This window comes from Hemitrygon akajei, chromosome 6 (genome assembly GCF_048418815.1).
Source record: "Hemitrygon akajei chromosome 6, sHemAka1.3, whole genome shotgun sequence".
In the NCBI taxonomy this organism is placed as follows: domain Eukaryota; kingdom Metazoa; phylum Chordata; class Chondrichthyes; order Myliobatiformes; family Dasyatidae; genus Hemitrygon; species Hemitrygon akajei.
In genome coordinates, this window is record NC_133129.1 from 11549239 (window position 1) to 11572813 (window position 23575).

At 41.7% G+C, this 23575-nt stretch overlaps 1 protein-coding gene across 6 annotated transcripts in view; it reads left to right on the plus strand.

Annotated features, from left to right (window-relative positions):
• Positions 1 to 23575, plus strand: part of sh3rf1 (SH3 domain containing ring finger 1) — a 194061-nt gene that overhangs the window by 638 nt on the left and 169848 nt on the right. For 3 of the 6 annotated variants that reach the window (XM_073047887.1, XM_073047892.1, XM_073047889.1), the window contains exon 2: positions 2502 to 3047. In XM_073047887.1, the coding sequence (XP_072903988.1) occupies positions 2652 to 3047 (396 nt within the window). In that variant the 5' untranslated portion in view covers positions 2502 to 2651. Of the gene's footprint in view, positions 1 to 313; positions 442 to 2501; positions 3048 to 22874; positions 22917 to 23575 lie in introns of those variants that run through there. The other 3 variants (XM_073047888.1, XM_073047890.1, XM_073047893.1) reach the window with 3 other exon arrangements.

Consider the following 23575-nt stretch of genomic DNA (forward strand, 5'->3'; position numbering starts at 1 on the left):
CTCCCACTCCTCAACTCTGGTCCCGTCCCCATCACACCACCTCTATCAGTCACCATCGCTTCCACGACCTGTCTCTCCATTAGCGCTCCCTTCTACCCCCAACAGTCCCCCATTTCCGCCTCCCCTCATCTGTCCCAGACAACACACCCTGTTCCACCACGACCTTCCTGGACCCCCTTTCGATCCTTCCTTTTCTGAATCCCTTGGCGCCTCCGCCCGCAGTATTTTTCGCAGTCTTTTCTTCCTTACCCACCCTGGCTGTCTGGTATCACCCCTTCCCCACCTCCCTTGTCTCGTTATCAGCAGTAAATCACCCCAGTGTGCGAGTCCCTGGTGACTGCATGTTGGCCTCCGCTCAGCTCTGCTCATCCACCGCGCTCAGAAGGAAAACATTGTGAAATACAATCGCGCTCTTCCGATTATTAGTGCCAACTTTTAAAGGTATGGTGACCTAAACGCGAATATTCAATTCGGAAAACGTGTATTTGTTTAAATCCCGAATTCCCACACTAACCTTGCATCAGAAAGGTTAGTGGGGAATCATTTTTCCCCTATAGATACCGCCTAACACAGGTAACGTACATAGGATTTACACAGTCATATGCGCCCGAGGAGTATGAATGATAATCTGCTTGAATGTTCCCTTAGGGGGGTTTCAGTGCATCACCACGTCGTGATGTCGCCGGTATAATTACCAAATAACCGCTATAACCATTATGCAGTTATCTCCGAGTTTGCAAAAGTTGTATTTATGTTGTGCAGAGTTAAAACAATGTAAGAAATGAAGCTGTTAGAATCTCTTAACAGCTCGGGGCGGGGGCTTGTTTCGAGCTCTAAAGTGCATAATTTACAATTGGCGTCATTGCTGTGGTGACGAAATAGATTCCCCGACCTCCGGACCTCCTCAGAACCCGAGGGGGAAGCAGACTGTTGGAATGCTTGAAGTACTGTAGTATTGCACTGGAAGCCACTCTCACAAAGTTCCAACGTGTGCACTTGTGTGAGTAGTTACCTCTGTCACTGCATCATCTGACCAGCTAATTCCTCCAGCGGTATAGCACGGGGAATGACCGTTTGGCCCATCTTAGAGTCGTGGAGAATGAGAGACTGGAGCAGGCCCTTCAGCCCATCTCTCCCTGGTAGTACGTTGGAAGTATCTCTTTTCCTCAACCTACCCCCTGCCTCCACTCAATTGTAACTTCTATTACCTGATACAGGGAGAGTTCTGTTCTCTGGCAGACACTGCACTTCCTCCAGCAGATTGTTGTTCCAGATTCCAGCATCTGCTCTGTCTTGTGTCTCTGTTTAACTTTTATTTGCTGAGCATTCATATTCTGTTTCTTTAGTTAAGACGTTTAGAAATATTGTGAATGGTGGAATACTTGCAGCTACTTTAATGATATAAATATATATTTGATATTTTCATCATGGCGGATTTCGATTCCTGATGCTGTATGTAAGGAGTTTGCACATTCTCCCTGTGACCGTGTGAATTTCCTCCCACATTCCAAAGCTTAGAGTTAATGAATTGCAGGCATGGAGACCCTTGCAGGCTGCCCCCAGCACAATCCTCAGCGTGTGTTGGTTGTTGATGCATTTTGCTGTACATTTTGCTATATGTGGCAAATAAAGGGTGTCACAGCGGCATAGCGGTTAGCACGACACTACTATAGCTCAGCATTTCAGAGTTCAGTTTCAGCGCGGTCTGTAAGAATTTTATACGTCCTTCCTGTGAGCACGTGGGTTTCATCCGGGCGCTCCGGTTTCCTCCCACAGTCCAGAGCCGTACCAGTTAGTAGGTTAATTGGTCACTGTAAATTGTCCCGTGATTAGGCTGGGGTTTAGTAGATGGGTTGTTGCACGGTGCAGCTCGTTGGGCTAGAAGGACCTGTTCTGTGTAGCATCTCTAAATAAATAATTAAAGCTAATCTCCTTATTTATAAATTAAAGTGGGGGATATATTTTGTTCTTTTAAAACCAAAATTAATAATTATTACCTTGATATAATTAGGCACTACAAAGTCTGCAGATGCTAGAAATCCAAAGCAATACACACAACATACTTGAATTTCCAGCATTTGCAGATTTTCACTTGTTTGAAATACTGGAGGAACTCAGCAAGTCAGACATCATCTATGGAAATGAATAGTTGACGTTTATTCATTTCTATAGATGCTGAGTTCCTCCAGCACCTGTGTGTTGCTTACAATTATCTAGATGCATGGCATCCTAACAATTTTTTTCACTATTTCAATACATATGACAGTAATAAACTAATACCAACAGGAATAACAAAGCAAAGTAACCAGCTTTTCCTCCCTGTTTACTGTCTGTTGGAGATTGGGCACTGCTGGGGGTATTTGCATATTGTATTTCAAGCTGATGCTGATGAAAATTGGAGACTTTTTTTTCATTCTTAAAGTTTGGAATTCATCCTTTAATGAATTGTGCATCTTGTACTAGCTCCACTCTATTATTACAGTTTTTTTGTTCTCTTCCAGACTAGTTAATTGAAGGTTGACTGGAAAGGAATGGATGTGACGTGACTAAGCTCGGCTGGAAATCAGATTGCTAATCACTCTTTGTTGTGATGAGTTTCTTTCGTTGGAGGCCTGTCCCAAGTTGAAGGCTTGGAAAGACAAAGGGACGGGATGGATGAGTCCGTGTTGCTGGACTTGCTGGAGTGCCCTGTGTGTTTGGAGCGGCTGGACGCAACGGCCAAAGTGCTGCCGTGCCAGCACACATTCTGTCGGCGGTGCCTGCAGGGAATCCTGAGCTCCAGGAGCGAATTGCGCTGCCCGGAATGCCGGACGTTGGTTGACTGCGGGGTCGATGAGCTCCCCACCAATATCCTGCTGGTTCGGTTGCTCGATGGCATCAAGCACCGGCCAAGGAGGTCTGGCAACAGTGGGCCGAATGGCAATAACTCTCTCAATGGCACCACCAGGGTACAAAGCAATGGAGTCGTCTCCTCCGCAAATTGCAGCATTGCGTTGCGTGATCTTCAGAGCACCCATCGAGTGCAGGCACGTAGCCCCCCGGTCAGGGTAAGTGAAATGTACCTTCCAAGCCTTTTACCCAGTGAGAATGGCTAATACAAGGGGCCATAATTTTAAGTTGGTTGGAGAAAGGCACCGTTCCTCTAAGCTGTGCAGATGCTCCTGCAACGGTAAGCTTTGTTGTTGTGTAGCAGGAATTGGACACAGCTAAAAAAATTTACGTGACGTGTAAGATTTTCCTTGTTGTACTGTATTTCATTATACCTTTCAATTAATACAGATAATCAAGAGTGTGATTTTTTTCAATTTTCATTTTAAGTATTCTTAAGTTTGCATAATACAAAAAGCATTTAAAGTGCTGCACAGTTTTCAGGCCACGTAAAAATGGTTGATCTGCGCAGCTATATAAAAAGCTTGGAGAAAGGCGTAAGGGGATGTCAGATGTAGTCTTTTTACACAGAGGCTGGTGAGTACATGAAATGCGGTTCTGGGGTGGTGGTGGTAGAGGCAAATACATTAGAGGCAGTTAAGGGATTCTTAGTGGATCCACATGGATGGAGGAAAAATAGAAGGCTTTATGGGAAGGATGGGTTAGATTGTTGGAGTAAGATTGTGGACCGAAGGGTCTTCACTGGGTTTTAGTGTTCTGTGATTTCTGTGAATTCTGTGACTGCATTTGTTAAACTAACACATTTGGGGAAAGAAAGTGATTGCTGTTTGCAAATTTATTATTGTTTCTTTTGTTGTTTCAGTGTGTCCCTTGTAAACTTGTGCCACTTGCATATAGTGACAAGTGTGGAAATAAAGAACAAACTTCTGTCAGAAGTTGTAGTCACTTATGATTAAGAAAGTTTGCTTCAGATGGTTTGGGGATTGCTGGAGATTCTGGCAGTTTCTTTATTAATTTTGTTACCAGTTATCGTCACTCAGGGAGCTGGGTGTGTGCTCTGAGAGCGAGACAAACTTTAAGGTGGGATGCACACTGGGCATCTTGCTATATGACTGAACTGCTGTGAGGTCTTAAACCAACATTCCATTCACACCTGCTGACTCTTACTACAGTTCCTCCTACCTAGGAGAACACTTTGCATTTATACACTGATATGTGTAATTACTGTACTGGCTTGGAGAAGCTTAAAATGTAATTATCTTTGGAAAGTTTTGGGAGTTGCTCATAATATCTGACCATTTGCTTCAGCCACTGGTAGTTCAAATGTCCAAAGAATACCACATCAGAATCAGGTTTATCATCACTGAAACTTGTTGTTTTGCAGCAGCAGCAGTACAGTGCAAGGCATAAAAAAACCCAGAAGTTACAGTAAAAAATATATATTTCAACATATGAGAAATTTGGATAGAAGGGGTATGGAGGGCAGTGGATGGGGTGCAGGTCAATGGGATTAGGCAGATTAATAGTTACTAGAAATTGTGATAATAAATATATTAAAATATTTGAAGTACATTTATATCAAAGTATGTATCCTATATACAGCCCTGAGATTAATCTCTGTACAGGCAGCCACAAAACAAAGAAACCCAATAGAACCCATTAAAGAAGACTATCAAACACTCAATGTGCATGCAAACAACTGAAGTTCATGAAAGTGAGTCCTCAGCTGCAAAACCAGTCATCACTGCAGCTGATCCAGTAGCCCTTTAGTTGTGCAACTAAGGGCAAAAAAGGAAGTAAAATAGTGTGGTAGTGTTCATAGACTGTTCAGAAATCTGATGGTGAGGGAGAAGAGGCAGTTTCAAAAACATTGAGTGAGCGTCGTCAGGCTCTTGTACCTCCTCCCTGGTGGTCATCATGAAAAGGCTCATGTACTGGATGAAGGACTCCGCCTTCTAGAGGTATCGCGTTTTGAAGCCGTCCTCAATGCCGGGGAGGCTGGTGCCTATGATAGAACATAGGATAGTACAGCACATTACAGGCCCTTCGGCCAACAATGTTGTGCTGACCCTCAAACCCTGCCTCACATATAACCCCCCACCTTAAATTCCTCCATATACCTGTCTAGTAGTCCTTAAATTTCACTGGTGTATCTGCCTCCACCACTGACTCAGGCAGTGCATTCCATGCACCAACCACTCTCTGAGTGAAAAACCTTCCTCTAATATCCCCCTTGAACTTCCCTCCTCTTACCTTAAAGCCATGTCCTCTTGTACTGAGCAGTGGTGCCCTGAGGAAGAGGCGCTGGCTGTCCACTCTATCTATTCCTCTTAATATCTTGTATACCTCTATTATGTCTCCTCTCATCCTTCTCTCCAAAGAGTAAAGTCCAAGCTCCCTTAATCTCTGATCATAATCCATACTCTCTAAACCAGGCAGCATCCTGGTAAATCTCCTCTGTACCCTTTCTAATGCTTCCACATCCTTCCTATAGTGAGGCGACCAGAACTGGACACAGTACTCCGAGTGTGGCTTAACCAGAGTTTTATAGAGCTGCATCATTACATCGCAACTCTTAAACTCTATCCCTCGACTTATGAAAGCTAACACCCCATAAGCTTTCTTAACTACCCTATCTACCTGTGAGGCAACTTTCAGGGATCTGTGGACATGTACCCCCAGATCCCTCTGCTCCTCCACACTACCAAGAATCCTGCCATTTACTTTGTACTCTGCCTTGGAGTTTGTCCTTCCAAAGTGTACCACCTCACACTTCTCCGGGTTGAACTCCATCTGACACTTCTCAGCCCACTTCTGCATCCTATCAATGACTCTCTGCAATCTTCGACAATCCTCTACACTATCTACAACACCACCAACCTTTGTGAGTCTGCAAACTTGCCAACCCACCCTTCTACCCCCACATCCAGGTCGTTAATAAAAATCACGAAAAGTAGAGGTCCCAGAACAGATCCTTGTGGGACACCACTAATCACAACCCTCCAATCTGAATGTACTCCCTCCACCACGACTCTCTGCCTTCTGCAGGCAAGCCAATTCTGAATCCACCTGGCCAAACTTCCCTGGATCCCATGCCTTCTGACTTTCTGAATAAGCCTACCGTGTGGAACCTTGTCAAATGCCTTACTAAAATCCATGTAGATCACATCCACTGCACTACCCTCATCTATATGCCTGGTCACCTCCTCAAAGAACTCTATCAGGCTTGTTAGGCATGATCTGCCCTTCACAAAGCCATGCTGACTGTCCCTGATCAGACCATGATTCTCTAGAGCTGACTGAGATTACAGCCCTCATTGAACTGTAACTTGCTGATCTTTGAGAAATGAATGACTTTCCTGCTAGAGTTGCTGTATTGGATATGTTGGATTGTTGTAGGGTTATTCTAAATAAACCCTCCTCCGCCATATCCAAGACACAATGCAATTAATGTGAAGATTCTGCTGTTTTTTTCCCCTGTTTATCTTGCACAGAGAAATATCATTTATAATTCAGTAAAACTATGACAAAATAAATGCAGGAAATGTTCCTGATTTAATCTGTGCTAAATATTAATGTGTGTCTGTGGCATGAGCTGTCAGACAGTTAATGGTAGTCTGTTTAACCCCCTGGGAATTGTTCACAGTCTCATGTAAATGCCAAGGGAGCTTGTAACTAGCACGCTGCAGTACGAAGAGGTGATTCACTAAAGATGAGAGAGACATTATTTGAGTGTTGCTGCATTCAAATTGCTGCCTACAGTTGCTGCACTTCTAGCGTGTGTGAATCATTTTACTCAGAAGTTGCAGTTTCACGAAGAATATTTCAACCCTAATGCAGAGTGCAGACTGAAGCAGTGGACCCAGCCTTGCAGCTAAATTTTGAGATTTTGTTGGTGAAAAGCCTCAAAGGCATTGAACAATTATTGTATCAGCACCTACTTGAGTGGACTTTAATCTGGATAAATATCTCCAGTTTAAAACCAATCTGAATAAATTGATGCCCAGAGCTGGTATTTGTGGCTTCACTGCTACATGTGAAATTCAGATTTCCGGAAACATGGGACCACCCTATTGATTTGGCCAAGATAAATGTTTAGTTTGAAGCTACATTGTTTTGTGACCTATTCATCCCAAAAGTCAAAGTACGTCTGTGTCACCATATACTACCTTGAGTTTCATTTTCTGGCAGATATTCACAGGAAACTAATGAAATGTAATAGAATTTATGAAAAACTATACATAAGCAAAGACTGACAAACAGCCAATTGTGCAAATAAATAATGCTGAGAATATGAGTTGTAGAGGCCTTGAAAGTGAGTCTGTAGTTAGTAGAATCAGTTCAGAGTTGAAGTGCGTGAAGTTTCGGGAGCCTGATGGTTGAAGGATAACTGTTCTGGAATTTGGTGTTGAGACCTAAGGCTCCTGTACCTCCTGCCCAATGGCCTGGATGATTGAGGTCCTTCATAATGGATGCTGCTTCCTTGTGGCAGTGCTGCATGTGTTGAATGGTGGGGGAGCTTTTGCACAGAGAAGTGTTTCCTAACACTTTACAATTTACTAGCACATTTCTAATTTTTAAGTTTTTTTTCTTAATCCTAAACTTCCTAAATATCAGAAACATATTGAAGGGCCTAGATAGAGAGGATGTTTCAATAGAGGGGGAGTCTACGATTGGAGGACACACCCTCAGAACAGATAGTCATCCATTTAGAACAGAGATAAGGAGGATTTTCTTTAGCCAGAGGGTGGTGAACCTGTTGAAATCATTGTCACAGGTGGCTGTGAAGGCCCAGACATTGGTTGATAGGTTCTTGATGTTCTTGATTAATCAGTGCATCAAAGGTTATGGGAAGAAGACAGGAAAATGGGATTGAGAGAGATCCCATGGGGATGAATAAAGTATCTATCTATCTATCTATCTATCTAAATCAGCCATGATGGAATGGTGGAGCAGACTCGATAGGCAAAATGGCTTAATTCTGTTTCTGTGTCTTATGGCGGTATGGAAACAGTTTTTCTTTATAATCCTGCTTTATGAAAGGTACATGGCACTGTTCACAGTTGTGGTCTAAACATGATTTATATCTCTGGAACTTAAGTTCTGTCCTTTGTATTACACTGCTCTGGATTTAAATCTGCCTCTCCATTGGGTGTTTGATGCTTTCCTGCACTTGTCTACATTTTAATTATGATATACATCCTTCCTATGACCAGGTGCTCTGGCTTCCTCCAAAAGTCCAAAGGTATACCAGTTAGTAGGTTAATTGGTCATTGCAAATTGTCCTGTGATTAGGCTAGTGTTAAATAGGTGGGTTGCTGGGCCGGGAGGGACTGTTCTGCACTGTTTCTCTACATACAGAAAATGTGTTTTTGCTTTTCCCTCCCCTAGTCTTTTTTAGGATGTCATTGTTTTAGTGTAAATGAAATGTAGGTTTACATTTATAAATTTGAGTTGAGAAATCGCCATGTGCATAGTTGGTTAGTATCCTGTGTTATTATAGTTTGAAAAGGAGTTTTAATTGACATCTTATTTGACTGTTAAATATTATCAAGTCAAGTCACTTTTATTGTCATTTCGGCCATAACTGCTATGTACAATACATAGTAAAAATGAGACAACGTTTTTCAGGACCATGGTGTTACATGACACAGTAAAACTAGACTGAACTACGTAAAAAAACAACAACACAGAGAAAACTACACTAGACTACAGACCTACACAGGACTGCATAAAGTGCACAAAAACAGTGCAGGCATTACAATAAATAATAAACCCGACAATAGGGCAAGGTGTCAGTCCTGGTTCTGGGTATTGAGGAGTCTGAGAGTTTAGGGGAGGAAACTGTTACATAGTCTGGTCGTGAGAGCCCGAATGCTTCGGTGCCTTTTCCCAGATGGCAGGAGGGAGAAGAGTTTGTATGAGGGGTGCATGGGGTCCTTCACAATGCTGTTTGCTTTGCAGATGCAGCATATAGTATAAATGTCCGAGATGGCGGGAAGAGAGACCCCGATGATCTTCTCAGCTGACCTCACTATCTGCTGTAGGGTCTTGTGATTCGAGATGGTGCAATTTCCGAACCAGGCAGTGATGTAGCTGCTCAGAATGCTCTCAATACAACCCCTGTAGAATGTGATGAGGATGGGGGGTGGGAGATGGACTTTCCTCAGCCTTTGCAGAAAGTAGAGACACTGCTGCACTTTCTTTGCTATGGAGCTGGTGTTGAGGGACCAGGTGAGATTCTCCGCCAGGTGAACACCAAGTAATCTGGTGTTCTTAACAATCTCTACCGAGGAGCCGTCGATGTTCAGCAGGGAGTGGTCGTTCTGTGCCCTCCTGAAGTCAACAATCATCTCTTTTGTTTTGTTCACATTAAGAGACAGGTTGTTGGCTCTGCACCAGTCTGTTAGCCGCTGCACCTCCTCTCTGTAAGCTGATGAGACCCACCACAGTCGTGTCCTCGGCAAACTTGATGATGTGGTTTGAGCTGTGTGTTGCAGCACAGTCGTGGGTCAGCAGAGTGAACAGCAGTGGACTGAGCACGCAACCCTGGGGAGCCCCCGTGCTCAGTGTGATGGTGTTGGAGATGCTGCTCCCGATCCAGACTGAGGTCTCCCAATCAGGAAGTCTAGGATCCAGTTGCAGAGGGAGGTGTTCAGGCCCAGTAGGCTCAGCCTACTATGAAATTGTATGTGAAAATTGTACAATTTTCAGACTGTAGTGTTTCCTTGTCAGAAACTGAGCACTGAAACAATATTACTACTGAGAAATTCAGTCAGTATCATGTGAAAGATACCCATGCCCCAAGACCTTGGAGTCAAAATCTTAGAATTGAATTTCTCTCTTTTTAATCTTTGCATTTTTCTCCCTCCCTCTGACTAGCTAATGAAATGGCAGAAGGAAATTGTTGACTGATTTGTGGTTAGTCATCTGTTTGAATGTTGCCTCTTTTCACAGTGTGCGGGTGTTTTTATATTTCAGAAAGGGCAGTGCATAGGAAATTTGAAATGTGCACTTGCAGAAAGGTCTGCTATTAATACAGAACTACCCGTCAAATGGAAAAGCATGCTCGGTAATACTATGATTTGGGCAAGATCAGCATTGTGAGAGGGAATTTAAAGTTATCTTAGGTGTCCACAGTTTGTTTTTAAAAATGAGCAGTGTTTACCTTTTGGAAAATGTGATCTTTTGGAAAGAGTAGGCATGTTTCAACTGGAAATGTCAGCTGTCCATTTCCCTCCACAGGTGCTGCCTGACCTGCTGACTTCCTCCAGTATCTTTTTTTCTTTTTGCTCAGGGGATAACATTTGGCATGGGCTGCGAGTATGACTTTCTGGAAAATTCATTTTGGTGCTTTGAGTGCAATTACTGTCTTCTAGATGTCTATCCATATTGAAATGAACATCTAGCGATTCAAAAAGTCCCATGGCATTGCAGTTTCAAAGAGGAAGGCCGGGTAGTGAGTTGAGAAATAATTGTGGCAGTTAAGTTCTTAGACTGAGGTTTCAGGACCACAATCTTACTTTGAAATGGGCTCAAAAACCCGCGTACACTTATGTCGATATTCTAAACATCTGGTGCTGTAGAAACAATTGTCTCATGAATTTATATAATTAAACTGGTATATTGCTAGCAACAAAATTCTTGGGCTTGTTACTATAGTTACCAAACACGCAGTATTAGTGCAGTACATTTAACTGTTCTAAAATTAATGCAGCACAGAATTCCTTTGTGAATGATGTTGGCCTTTTAACCATCTGTACAGCAGCACACCTTGGAGCAAACAACCCCAAGACACTTTACAGTGATATTTCAAACAGCATTTGACCTGGAGCTTTTTTGGCAGTTGCAGGTTGTTGATCGTAAATAAGAGAAGTTGGGATTGCGCATGGTCAGATTGACTAAAAACTAGCTTTATATGTCGCATGTGCATCTAAATATACAGTGAAATGTATCGTTGGCATCAACGACCAACACAGTCTGAGGATTGTGCTGGATGCAACTTGCAAGTGTCACCGGGTTTCTGGTGCCAACATAGTACGCCCACAACTTACTAACTCCAACCTTCACCTATAGGCATGGGCTAGAGGAGGCTACAAAGATCAGTGTTGCATCAGACAGTCAGCCATTCTTGTCTGGCACTTGGTGTCAGGATTGGTCTCCTTTTGGATTAACGGAGTCATGATATGAACATTCATGACTCGACCCTTATATTTCTTATGAGGCCGAATGGCCAGCTGAACACTCAACCCGGCACCGATGGGAAGCGTGGCCGACTTGGATTCGAACCTGGGAACCTTCACTCCGGAGTCTGGCGCTGATGCTATTGTGCCACCAGGTGATGGGTGGATATGAAAACCAAACTTAGAATCTTAGGTGAGCTGGGGAGGACTACACACCAATCATAGGATCATTGAGTTAGGTGGAGCACTTGATGTTGGCTCACTTGAAGAGAATCCCATTCTACTGTGTATTCCATACACCTGTAATTTCTTCAGCAAGATATTTAAGCAGGTTTTGGGTCTCTGTGCACTGACTAACAGACAGTTCATTTTGAACCCAAACCAGACTATGGGTAAAAGATCTGAGGAAACAAGAGACTGCAGATGCTGGAATCTGGAGCATGTAAAAGCTGCTGTAGAAACTCAGCAGGTTAGGCAGTATCTGGAGAAGGACATTTCTGGTTGAGGCACTTCATCTGGACAGGAAGTTTTTGCACTCTGGTTATTGATCTGTCCACCTTGGGAAGCTATTTCCTCTTATCTACTCCATCTGAATGCAGGTAATTAGGACTGGCTTGACAGGTTGGTGTGTGTATGTAGCGTTTTAAATTCTAAGTATAAAGCGAGTATGTGATGGGGTGCTGGCCTAATAAGTGTTGGAATGCTCAAGTTAAGGGGTAACAAAGCCATAGATGAAGTTTTCAACAGCAAATTAATTGAGGTAGGAACAGAGGCAATGTTATTGAAGTGAAAGGTAAGTATTTTGATTGATCACTGGAATATATTGGGGCACCATGGTAGTGTAGCAGTTCGCATAATGCTATTACAGCGAAGGATGTTGGAGTTCAATTCAGGCGTCTTCTGTAAGAAGTTTGTACGATCTTCCCCTGAGTATGTGGATTTCCCCTGGGTGCTCCAGTTTCCTCCCACAGTCCAAAGACATACTGATTGGTAGGTTGATTTGCCATTAAATATTGTACATTGATTAGGCAAGTGTTAAATAGGTGGGTTGCTGGGTGGTGCAGCTTGTTGGGCCAGAAGGGCCTGTTCCACACTGTATCTCTAAATAACTAACTAACTTGTAATGTTTTTGGGCTTTAGACATTTGTAATTGTTACTCTTGCTGTACATAATTCTCAAGGTGAACCGAGGATACAAATGAGGCTACATATGATCCAAGGGTTGGGAAGTGAAAGCAATCTGATTCTGACCAACATGGATACAGTGGGCCAAAGGGCCTTCTTTTGTTGTTCCTTTTTAAAGTTAAGGTAACAATTGGAGTTCATTTCATTTCTGTGATCTTGTAAATTCAGATTTCTGGTTGAGCTTTTTCTGGGTAGTTGCAGTTTGATTTCTTTGCTTTCTCTTCCAACTCTATATTTATCATTCAGTAGAATAAGGTAAAAAGCTGAAAAAGCTGTAAATGCAGCAAGTTTGGAGTGTCCAGGGAAGGAGAAGGAGTTAATAACTCCAATTCAATTCAATTACATTGAAATATGCTTCAATTCAAAAGCTAATAAATGTAGCAGTTTATGGGGAAAGGGCAGGGGAATGGGGTTGAGACAGATAATAATTCAGCTAGGATGGAATGGGGCTGTAGACTTGATGAGCTGAATGGACTAATTCTGCTCTTATGTCTTATGGTCTTAGTAATAAAGTTATACAGCACAGAAACAGGCAGCTTTGGCTCATTGCATCTATGCCAACTACCGTGCTTATCTATACTAATCCTTCTTGTCTCCACGAACCCCATATCCCTACATCTTATTCTGATGCCCCCTAAACATTGTTACCATTCTCGCTTCCACCACTGCCTTTGTCAGCTTATTCCAGAAGTTAACTATACTTTCTCTGAAATATTTACCTTTCAGATCCACTTTAAACCTCTGTTCTCATCTTAATCCTGTGCCCTGAGATTTAGGCACCCCATCATAGGAAAGAAACTGGCTATCTACCCCAACTTTTGTCTCATAATTTTATGTTGCTGCCAGACGATCAGAATCAGGTTTATTGTCACTGACATTTGCAATGAAATTTGTTGTTTTGATGCAGAAGTACTTCATAATACATAAAATATACTATAAATGACAATAAGAAATAAAATTAAGTAGAATGAAGCGAAAGCAAAAATAATGAGGTATTGTTCATTGACCATTTAGAAATCTGATGGTGAAGGGTAAGAAGCTGTTCCCAAAATGTTGCGTGTGTGTCTTCAGTCTCCTGTACCGCCTCTTTGATGGTAGTAATGATAAGAGGCATGTCCTGGGTGATGGGGGTCTTTCATATTAGTAGTTTGCTTCCTGAAGTGGCAGGATTCCTTTGGCATCTCAGCTGAGACTTGGCCTCAGCTTCATCTGGTACTGATCTCGGTGCCAGTATGCATCACCACACAGTGACAAAGGAACTCTCTCTCCTGAATCCCTTCCCCCACCCTGATAAGATCCGAGAGTAAGTTGCGAACAAAATCTGTGTTCCTGCCACAGTTCAGCTCAGACCAGGGTTTGAAACTAGACCTCTACTTAACTACAGAGAAATCTATTCATTCAGACAGTCCTGCAAGTTGGAGTAACTTCTGAGACTTCATTCATGAGAGTGAATACCTGTTTGTTTTAGTCTGAGTTGAGCATCTCCTGATAACCAGGTTGGCTGACTGAGTTTGAAACTGATGCATCCACATATTTTTGCAGCAATTGCTGCATGACTATGCAGGATCTAAAGACAGACTAATCTAATAGGACCAGTCTATGCTTTCAGGTAGCAGACTTGCTTACGTGCATTGTGCAACGTATGACTGTTTGGACGAGCATACAGCTATTTAAATCAGCCATGAGTCAGTTGTGCAAATAACTTTATTACTAAGGGCAGCAGTTATTGTTCGTGGGTAAAGCACAGTCCTTGATTCCTTATTGCATAAACAGTGGAAGTGGAAATATTGAGTTGTATAAATAATCCCCTGCAGGATGAATGACTAGGCTGAATGAAGCCAGAGAAAGAAGTCTTTTAAAATACATGGGGCACTTATGATTTTAGTTTCTGTAGCTCTTTTGTTTTGGCTTCACATTTGAGAATTGGTCTTTGAAATTTTGCGCTCCTTCAAAACACAGCCAGGAATTTTCTTCAGAGCATTCATGCAGCTTTCACTGCATGCTAGATTTCTTTCAGCTTACCTATTTGCTGTGCAGTGTAAGTAACAGGACAGGAACTAAAGTGAAATGGGACCATCTAAAATAAAGATACTAGCCATTTCAGGTAGAAGCATGAGCTAGTATAAGACGGGAACAGAATTAGTCCATTTGCATTGACATTGGGACATTTAAGAAGCTTTGAAAGGCACTTGGATGTTAGAAAAGTGTGGAGGGCAGTGTAAGGGGGAAGGGTTAGTTTGATCTCAGAGTAAATAAAAAGGTCAGCTCAACATTGTGGACTAAAGGGATTTGTAGTGTGCATAATGTTCTATGTTCTTGCAGAACAGTTCTGCCATCCAGAAATCTGCCTGGTGATTCCTTGCTGTACTCTCTGTATTTCAAACATATCTATTCTAAGGAAAGGGGGTGCACAGTAGTGTAGCGGTCAGCACGAAACTATTACAGCTCAGGGCACCAGAGTTTGGGGTTCATTTCCAGTGCTGTCTGTGTGAAGTTTGTACATCCTCCCCATGAGCTCTTGAGTTTTCTCCAGCTTTCTCCAAAGATGTACTGGTTAATTAGTCATTGTAAATTGTCTTGTGATTAGGTTAGGGTTAAATAGGTGGGTTGCTGGATGGTTAGCTTGTTGCGCTGGAAGGGCCTGTTCTGCGCTCTATCTCTAAAAAAAAAGTAAATGACTAAAATTGGCCCATTGAGTCTGCTCCGCTGTAGTTGCCATAACATGCAGTTAAATCTCCTGATCCATACTTAGATAATTGGTAACTTGAAATGAGAGAAAAAATACAATTAGTGTTTTTCTTCAGGTGCAGTTGTTTGAGGCTACCCGTCTGTTATGTATCCTGGTCTGAGCAAATAATAGTCATGCAGCGTGGAATGGTTCTTTCAGATCATTATGTCCATACTGATCCTGTTTGATGGTATTCTTCTCAGCCACACAACGTACATATTTGTCATTTTTATGTGCATGTTATTATTCGTTAGACAATGGCAACCGTTTCTGCATAATGTTTCTACGTAAATAGGTAGCCATTCCTACAAGCAGCATTCACCAGTGTTGTGGATGATAGATCTATACTCGATCTCTCCCTTTGAAACAGGTGAGCACCATCTTTGGGTTCCTCCAATTTACAATCTATAAACCACACCTTGCCTTTATAGTACTTCAGATTCTGTAGAACATTGCTGATGCACTTAAAGGGGGGAAAAGATTGACACTGAGTAATGGGGAAAAATTCTGGTTAAGTTTTTTTGGTGCATCTTAAAGTTGGATCTTGGACTAAGAGGATTTAGGTCAAAGCAATTGAATGTATGTGTACTGATTATGGAATTGAACAATGATATTTGTGATTGGCAGGGTGGGGATATCAAGACCAAGGACTGAAAAAATACAGTGATAGGGAAAGGCAATTCTATGGGATGAGAACTTTAAATCGAAGGTGATTCATAACCAGGAATTGCTGTACAGTTTGTCCAAGCACACATTATCTCTCAGAAATTACATGTCCAGCAAATAATCCATTAGTCCTGTCATGTCCAGCTGGGAACTATACAGTATACTTGCCTGCTGATTCTATGTAATGCTTCATATTCTTTATTTCCCAGGAATTTCAACCATTCCCCTTGAACACTACTGTTGAATGTGCTTCCATTACTCTTTGAAGTTTTGGTTCAGATTAGCCTCCATATTTCCCCTCTTTTTCCAAGTCAGTTACCATAACCTTACTGTTCACTTGGTTCCCTATCATGTATTAGAATAGTGTCAAAGTATGCTGTCATTTAGTGATAGCAGTTATATTACACAGTAGTAAAACAAAATTTGTTGCTTGATTAGCATCTATATTTATGGATTGAAGAAATTAGCAGTGTTCAGTGCTGTAATTCTGGCACGATGGCAAGCTTGATTTGGATTATTCATACATCCAAGTTTGCCCCATTCTTGGATTCTCACCCAAAACAGGTTGTCAGTGTATTTTATAGAATAGTCATGATATTACATTGACTTTGGTCATTCTGGTCTCAGCTAAAGAACGTGACCAAAGTAACAATCTTCAGGTCTTTGATGGGTAAGTGGCAAAGTCATTACTTCCCTGTGACCATATTTTCATATATCCGTGTGGTATTTTAAATTTCCACCAAGGTGATGAGGGAGTCTTTTGTTTCCTCTTTTGTTAGTAGGTATATCAGTTGTGACAAATACAATCAGAGAACAAGATATAATTAATTAACCTGTTCAACCAATCTCAGGCCATGTAGTTTCAGTGTAGCATTGAGCCTCAAATGTTCTTGGACTTTGACTTTTTGGGGCCTCAGTTCATTAGTAGGTGGGAATTAGCACCTCCCCTTAAACAATCATCCATAGGTGAGTTCCAGAGAGCTCTCTGAAAATAGAACATTACATGAATCATGCCTCTTACCTCACCCCAACACCTGAGAATCAAGTAGACAATGCTTACTTTCCTCTCAGCAACTGCATTACTATAATTGTGCTGAGACAAGATTGCCCCAAAGATGCCACTGTAATCCTTTATAAAACCTATTATAGACAGGTGTATTCAGATGCACTTTGATACTGAATGCCTTTGCAGAGTAATAGAAATATTTTCATCTTGTTGCGTTTATTGCCAGATGTAAAAGTGCAATGGAAAACTTACAGCAGCATCTCAGGCACATCACATCATATAATCATAGAAACATAGAAAACATACAGCACAATACAGGCCCTTTGGCCCACGAAGTAGTGCTGACCATATCCCTACCTTTAAAATTACTAGGCTTACCCATAGCTCTCTATTTTTCTAAGCTCCATGTACCTATCCAAAAGTCTCTTAACAATTTTTACAAGAAAGCGCAGCGCACTAGTAGAAGAAAATATCAAGTTAATTTCAGTGTAAAATGATGAATGTGGTCATATTGTTGTTAAATTAGTGATTAGGCTTGTTCCAGTTGGTTCAAGAACCAAATGGTGGAAAGGAAGTAGCTGTTCTTGGACCTGATGGAGTGGGGCTTCAATCTTCTGTACTGCCTGCCAGATGGTGGTTGTGAGAAGATGCCATGGGTTGGACAATGGGATCTTTGGTAGGTGTTGCCTTCTTGAAGCAGTGCCTCCTGTAGATACTACTGATGGTGGGGAGGGATGTATTAGAGGCCAATACACATGGAAGCCGTGATTTTGTTACTGCATGGAATAGTTAATCAAGCACAATATGAATAGATCAAGCCTGGAATGCAACAGAAGAGAGAAATGGATTCTGGACCAGAAGTGACTTTGAGAGCAGGGTGTAATCTGGTGTCAAAGATGATTAAAAATTGATTAATTTGACTTGTTTTAAATCCCATTTGGGAAGTTGCAACCAGAGGATATTGAGGGATTGATTACCTGTTTTCCTTGCATGTTCCCTTATTGACAGATATTGTTTATTGTGAATAAATTGGCCGTTACTGAATGGAAAACATCTCCAGTAGGGATTAGTCACTAAGAATGGTAGATGCATCTGAGCATATCAAATGAAAGAGTGCTGGTAAAAGAAATAATTGTTTTTTTAAAACAGTTGTTACATCAGCAATAGTGTTTTTCAGGTTAATACTTGCTCAAACTTCTCTATCCATGTACATACCCATACTCTCTCTCTCTCGTTTCACTCACTGCCTCTCGCTTGTGCATTTTCCACCGACCCCCACATCCTCTCCTCCTCCCCACCTGCAGACCCTCCCCTTCCCCCTACTCCATCACATCACCTCTTCTTTCCCCTCCCTCTCCTGCTCTCTCTCCTCCCCTCCCCCTCCTCTACTCCTTCTCGCTTCGCTCTCCACCCTCTCCTCGCCCTCCACCCCTTCCCCTCCTCCCCTACCCTCCCTCTTTACACCTCCCTTTGTCTCCCCCATCTCCCCCTCCCCCCAAGTAAATATAAGCTTTGTACTGAGTGACTCCACTGGTTTGGCATGACTAGTTTCATTGAAATCAGTCTGTACTTAATATCCTAAACCCTGATAAAACACTTAAAATGAGAGGAAGAAACAGAATTATTCAAGGACTTTTTCTCTTGGTACAGCAAAAGTTCCTGCAGTGATTAAACACCTCAAGAAAAGCCATTGTTGAAGCAGCTGGTGTCACAGCAGTGAGCAAAGACAAATTGCCTCCTTTAATCTGTGGTGTAAATGGAACACCATTTGTTTCTCGGCATGGTTACTTCAGCTATCTTCTGGCTTGATTTTACTGATGGCCCATTGGCATCATAGTGACAAAACTTACATTTATTTCCAGTTACAACTCGCGATATTAGGACAAAAAGAGCGATTAAAGATTAGACCGTATCACCTTGGAGTCCTATCAAGTCTGCTCCACCTTTCCATCATCCTTCTCAACCCCATTCTTCTGCCCTCTCCCCATAACATTTGACACTCTTACTAATCAAGAACCTATCAACCTCTGCTTTAAATATACTCAATGACTTGGCCTCCAAAGCATTTGGCAATGAATTCCACAGATTCGCCACCCTCTGTTTAAAGAGGTTCCTCCTCATCTCTGTTCTAAGTGGACATCCTTCCTTGTATTCTGAGGCTGCGCGCTCTGGTCCTAGACTCCCCCACTATAGGAACCATCCTCTCCATGTCCACTCTATCTAGACCTTCCAACATTTGAAAGTTTTCTATGAGATCCCCCTCATTCTTCAAAACTCCAATGAGTACAGGCGCATAGCTACACAAACAAAGGGTAGGGAGTTCAGGAAGAGAGTTTGACTTTTAGACCTAGTGGTAGATGTGCAGAAAAGGGTGGGATGTAAAAAGGCTTTTGGCCTCCTCCCCAATACCTCATTTTGTGGTTGACATCTGAAATCTGATGCTACTACTGTGAAATACCACAGGATGTTTAACTCAGTTGAATGTACAAATGAAGCATAGTGGTGATTAGCCATCTTGACTTGTGGCCATTTTTGCATGGTCAAATGTCATAGGCAATTGTAGTTGGTTAAAGATAAGGTTTTGAAGAGATAAGCTGGCAGTTTGAAATGTTGCTTCTGCTCATCCTGTACATACCTAGGTTCAAATAATGGGTTTACAGGTTTATCAGCACAGATACTTGGATCATTACCTGTAGTAGTCAGCACTCTAATTAAGCAATCTTAATCTATTGAACATGACACAGTTTAAGACAAAGGACTATTTTTAGTTCTGGTGCATGGTCCTAAGATTGGTTCATGGACTTTGGCTGAAAGGTTTGTTGTATAAATGTGTAAGTATATGCTCAGTGGCCACTTTATTAGGTACAGGAGTGGAACCTGGTGTGGTCTTCTGTTGCTGTAGCCCATCTACTTCGTCGTGTTGTGCTGTCAGAGATGCTGTTCTGCACCCCACTGTTGTAATACGTTTTTACTTCAGTTGCTGTCTCCTTCCTGTCAGTTTGAAGCAGTCTGGCCATTCTCCTCTGACCTCTCTCATTAAACAAGGCATTTTGCCTGCAGAATTGCTGCACAGAAATGTCTGTAAGTTTTTATGCATTGAGTTACTGCCACATGTGTGGCTGTTTGGACTATTCAGCAGGTATACAGGTGTACCTGATAAAGGGATCACTGAGTGTATACACTAAAGTGCCAGTAATGTATTTGTAGTTTTCCTCATCTGCTAAATTGTATTTGTTGTAATAAGAATTCCTATTTCCATGGTAAAATATAAGCAATATGTATTTCACAGGAGTCTTTTGAAAGTTTCAGTTTTTTATTCTGTAACCCTTGTCCAGTGAATTTAGAACTTAATTGTATCCACATTTATTCATTTAATACATGTCCACATTGAGCTACAGCAGTTTGTTCGGAAAGAGAATACCATTGTTTTCTCAATTAAGCTGTTTGTTTGAGTTTGAAGTAATTAGCTATCAGAACCTGAGTAGGATGTTTAGATTTAGGTCTCTAAGGTGGAGAAATAATTGCTCATTTTCTTCTTTGTCATATTGAGTGTGATTAGCCACTTCTTTCTTCCAGGACAGAGACATGGGTTTAAGGTTTACTCCAAGCAGGGTAGAGTAATAGTTAGCATAATCGCTTTACAGTGCCTGCGATCACTGCTCATGGTTCAATTCTTGCTGCTGTCTGTAAGGAGTTTGTAACCCATGAATGCATGGATTTACTGCAAATGCTCTGGTTTCCTCCCACATTCCAATGGCGGATGTGAGTTGTGGGAGTATTACTTTGGCTCAGGAAGTGTAGCAACGCTTGTGAGCTGGCCCCAGCACATCACAGATAAGGATGAAAATGATGCAGAAAACAGGCAGCATGGTGTGGTAGCATTATGATTAGTTTAATGCTATTACACTGCCAGTGACCCAGGTTCATTTCCTGCATTGCCTGTAAAGAATTTGTATATTCACCCTGTGACTGTATGTTTCCTCCAGGTGCTCTAGTTTTCTCCCACAGTCCAAAAATGTCTGGGTAGGTAGGTTAGTTGGTCACATTAGGGAATGCGGAGTGGGTTTATTGGGATTTAAGGGCCTGTTACTGTGCTGTATCTCTAAATAAGGTAATGAACAATATCAAACACGAGGAAATCTGCAGATGCTGGAAATTCAAACAACAACACACACAAAATGCTGGTGGAACACAGTAGGCCAGACAGCATCGATAGGGAGAAGTGCTGTCGACGTTTCGGGCCGAGACAATATCAGCTTGGTTTGAAGCATAATCAATATAACTTGTTCAATAAAGGATAATGGGTGCAGCTGCCCAATAAAATTTCTTCTCAATAGCTTGAGAGAAGTTATGAAATGATTCCTAATTATAAAGCCAAACATCACCTACCTGGAAGGGACACTCAGATGCTCAGCAGTGCTTAATGGTGATGTGCAGTTTTCAATTACATACACTCAGTGGCTACTTTATTAGGTCCAGGAGAGGAATCTGATGTGATCTTCTGCTGTAACTCATCCACTTCAAGGTTTGAAGTGCTGTGCATTCAGAGATGTTCATCTGCACACCACTGTTGTATTGTGTGGTTATTTGAGTTACCGTTGCCTTTCCTTTGACCTCTCCCATTTACAAGCCATTTTGCCCACAAAACTGCCACTCACTGGATGTCTTTTGATTATTGCACCATTCTAGGTAAATTTTAGAGACTTTTGTGAGTGAAAATCCTAGGAGGTTAGCAGTTTCTTAGATATTCAAAGCAACCTGTCAGGGCATCAACAATATTTCCATGTCAAAATCACTTAGATCACATTTCTCCCCCATTCTGATGTTTGGTCTGAGCCAGAACTGAACCTCTTGACCATGTCTGTATGCTTTTATGCATTGAGTTGCTGTCATGTGATTGGCAGATTGGATAGTTGCATTAACAAGCAGGTATACAGGTATACCTAAGAAAGTGGCCACTAAGTATAAATGTTATGCATTCTTGGCTTGACCTCCATTCTGTGCTGTGGAAAGCAAGGATCAAAGGTGATGGGAAGTCCTTTAGCCCTAACTCTTAACCCCTCGTACTGCTGAGCAGCAGGATTTCTTCCATGTTGCATCAAGATAACTGCAGTACGATGCAAGGCAATATAATCCTATCTCAGCTGCATATTAGAGTTTAGTCCTTTTTAACTGACAGATACTAATGCTGTATTTAAAAAAAACAACTTATTACCAAGCTTTTGATTTTCAGTTGGATATCTCATGGTAACATTTGCCTGGTAATTGCTTCTCTGAAGCAGCATGGAATGTTTTACTGTCTTAAAGGTGCAAGTTGTAAATTTTAATGAATCCATAACAGTTAGTTAGTTGTCTGCACTTTACAAGAGCTGTCTACTTTTCACAAAGCTATGTAGGGTCCAACTCTCTATTAGCCCTGGGGCACTGAAATGATTGGTTTCTCTATGAGCAGTTAACAGAGAAACAAGTGGTTATGTTGGTGGCTTTAAACCTCAAGTCTCCTGTGTTACTATGAGTTACAAAAATTAAGAACTTCTCACTGCAGATGAGGCTTGTGTATTTATACATTGTAGGAGATTGGAAGCATTTTACAAAAATTTAAAGGCTTAATTCTTTGCATACATTACAAAACCTTTCACAACTCATGAAGTACTTCAATATCATGTTAACATGTAGTACTACAGCCAAATATGCACAGAAATAATCAACTGTCTGTTCATATTGAGACTGATTGAGGAATAAGCATCGACTTGAACTGAACTGCTTTTAAGTACAATCGGCCCTCCTTATACGCAAGGGATTAGTTCCGGGACCCCTCGCAGATACCAAAAAACACAGATGCTCAAGTCCCTTATTTAACCTGTCTCAGTGTGGTGGACATTAGGTCCCGGCGGCTGAGCTCTGAATCCGCAGTGTTTCTGTTCATGAAAATAATCACGATCACGATTGAAAATAAAGTGGAAATAATAAAGCAATTGGAAAGAGGTGAAACGCCATCGGTCAATGGAAAAGCGCTAGGCTACAGTTGGTCAACAATCGGAGCAATTTTAAAGGATAAAGTGAGAAAGGCCCTGCCCCGATGAAAGCTGCAATTATTACTAAGCAACGCAGTGGTTTAATTATTGGGTTTTGATCCTCCACATCAACCAGGCACGGATGGAGAGCGCACTCGGGAGCAGTCTGTCCCAATTACCGAGAACTTCCGTTCTAGAGCCCGGCGCTGAAGCATACGTGCTTAAGTGTTTTATATGCATAGAAAGGTAAAATATATACCATGTACTAAGACAAATGTTTGACTAACTGACACTAAATTATACCAGATGTACCTGTTCCGACTTGTAAGAGAACTTCGGATTTTTTTTATCCCGATCCACGGTAACCTATGCACATCCTCCCATATATTTTAAATCATCTCCAGGTTACTTATAATACCTAATACAATGTAAATGCTATGTAAAATGGTTGTTATACTGCATTGTTTAGGGAATAATGACAAGAAAAATAGTCTGTACATGCTCGAACAACAAGTGCTGGAAGAGCACTTCCGGTTTTTCTTGATTTGCGGTTGGTTGAATTCGAGCATGCGGAACTCGTGGATAAGGAGAGCCGACTATAAAGCTAACCAATCCATGAACACAGCCTCACTATTGTTGTTTTGTATTTGAACAACTTATTTAGTTTTTATATATATTTCTTACTGCAATTTATAGTTTTTATAATGCTCTGTCCAGCGGAAATCAACAAATTTCATGACGTTAGTGTTATTAAATCTGATTCTGATAATATTCCACCTTTTAAGTGCCTCAACAGTGTAGCAGTTCCTTAGAAAATAAGAGCTCGACCCTTCAGATTTGCTCCAGCATTTAATATGGCCATGGTATATTTGCCTTAAGCCTCATCTCTCTTCTGCGCCAATTCT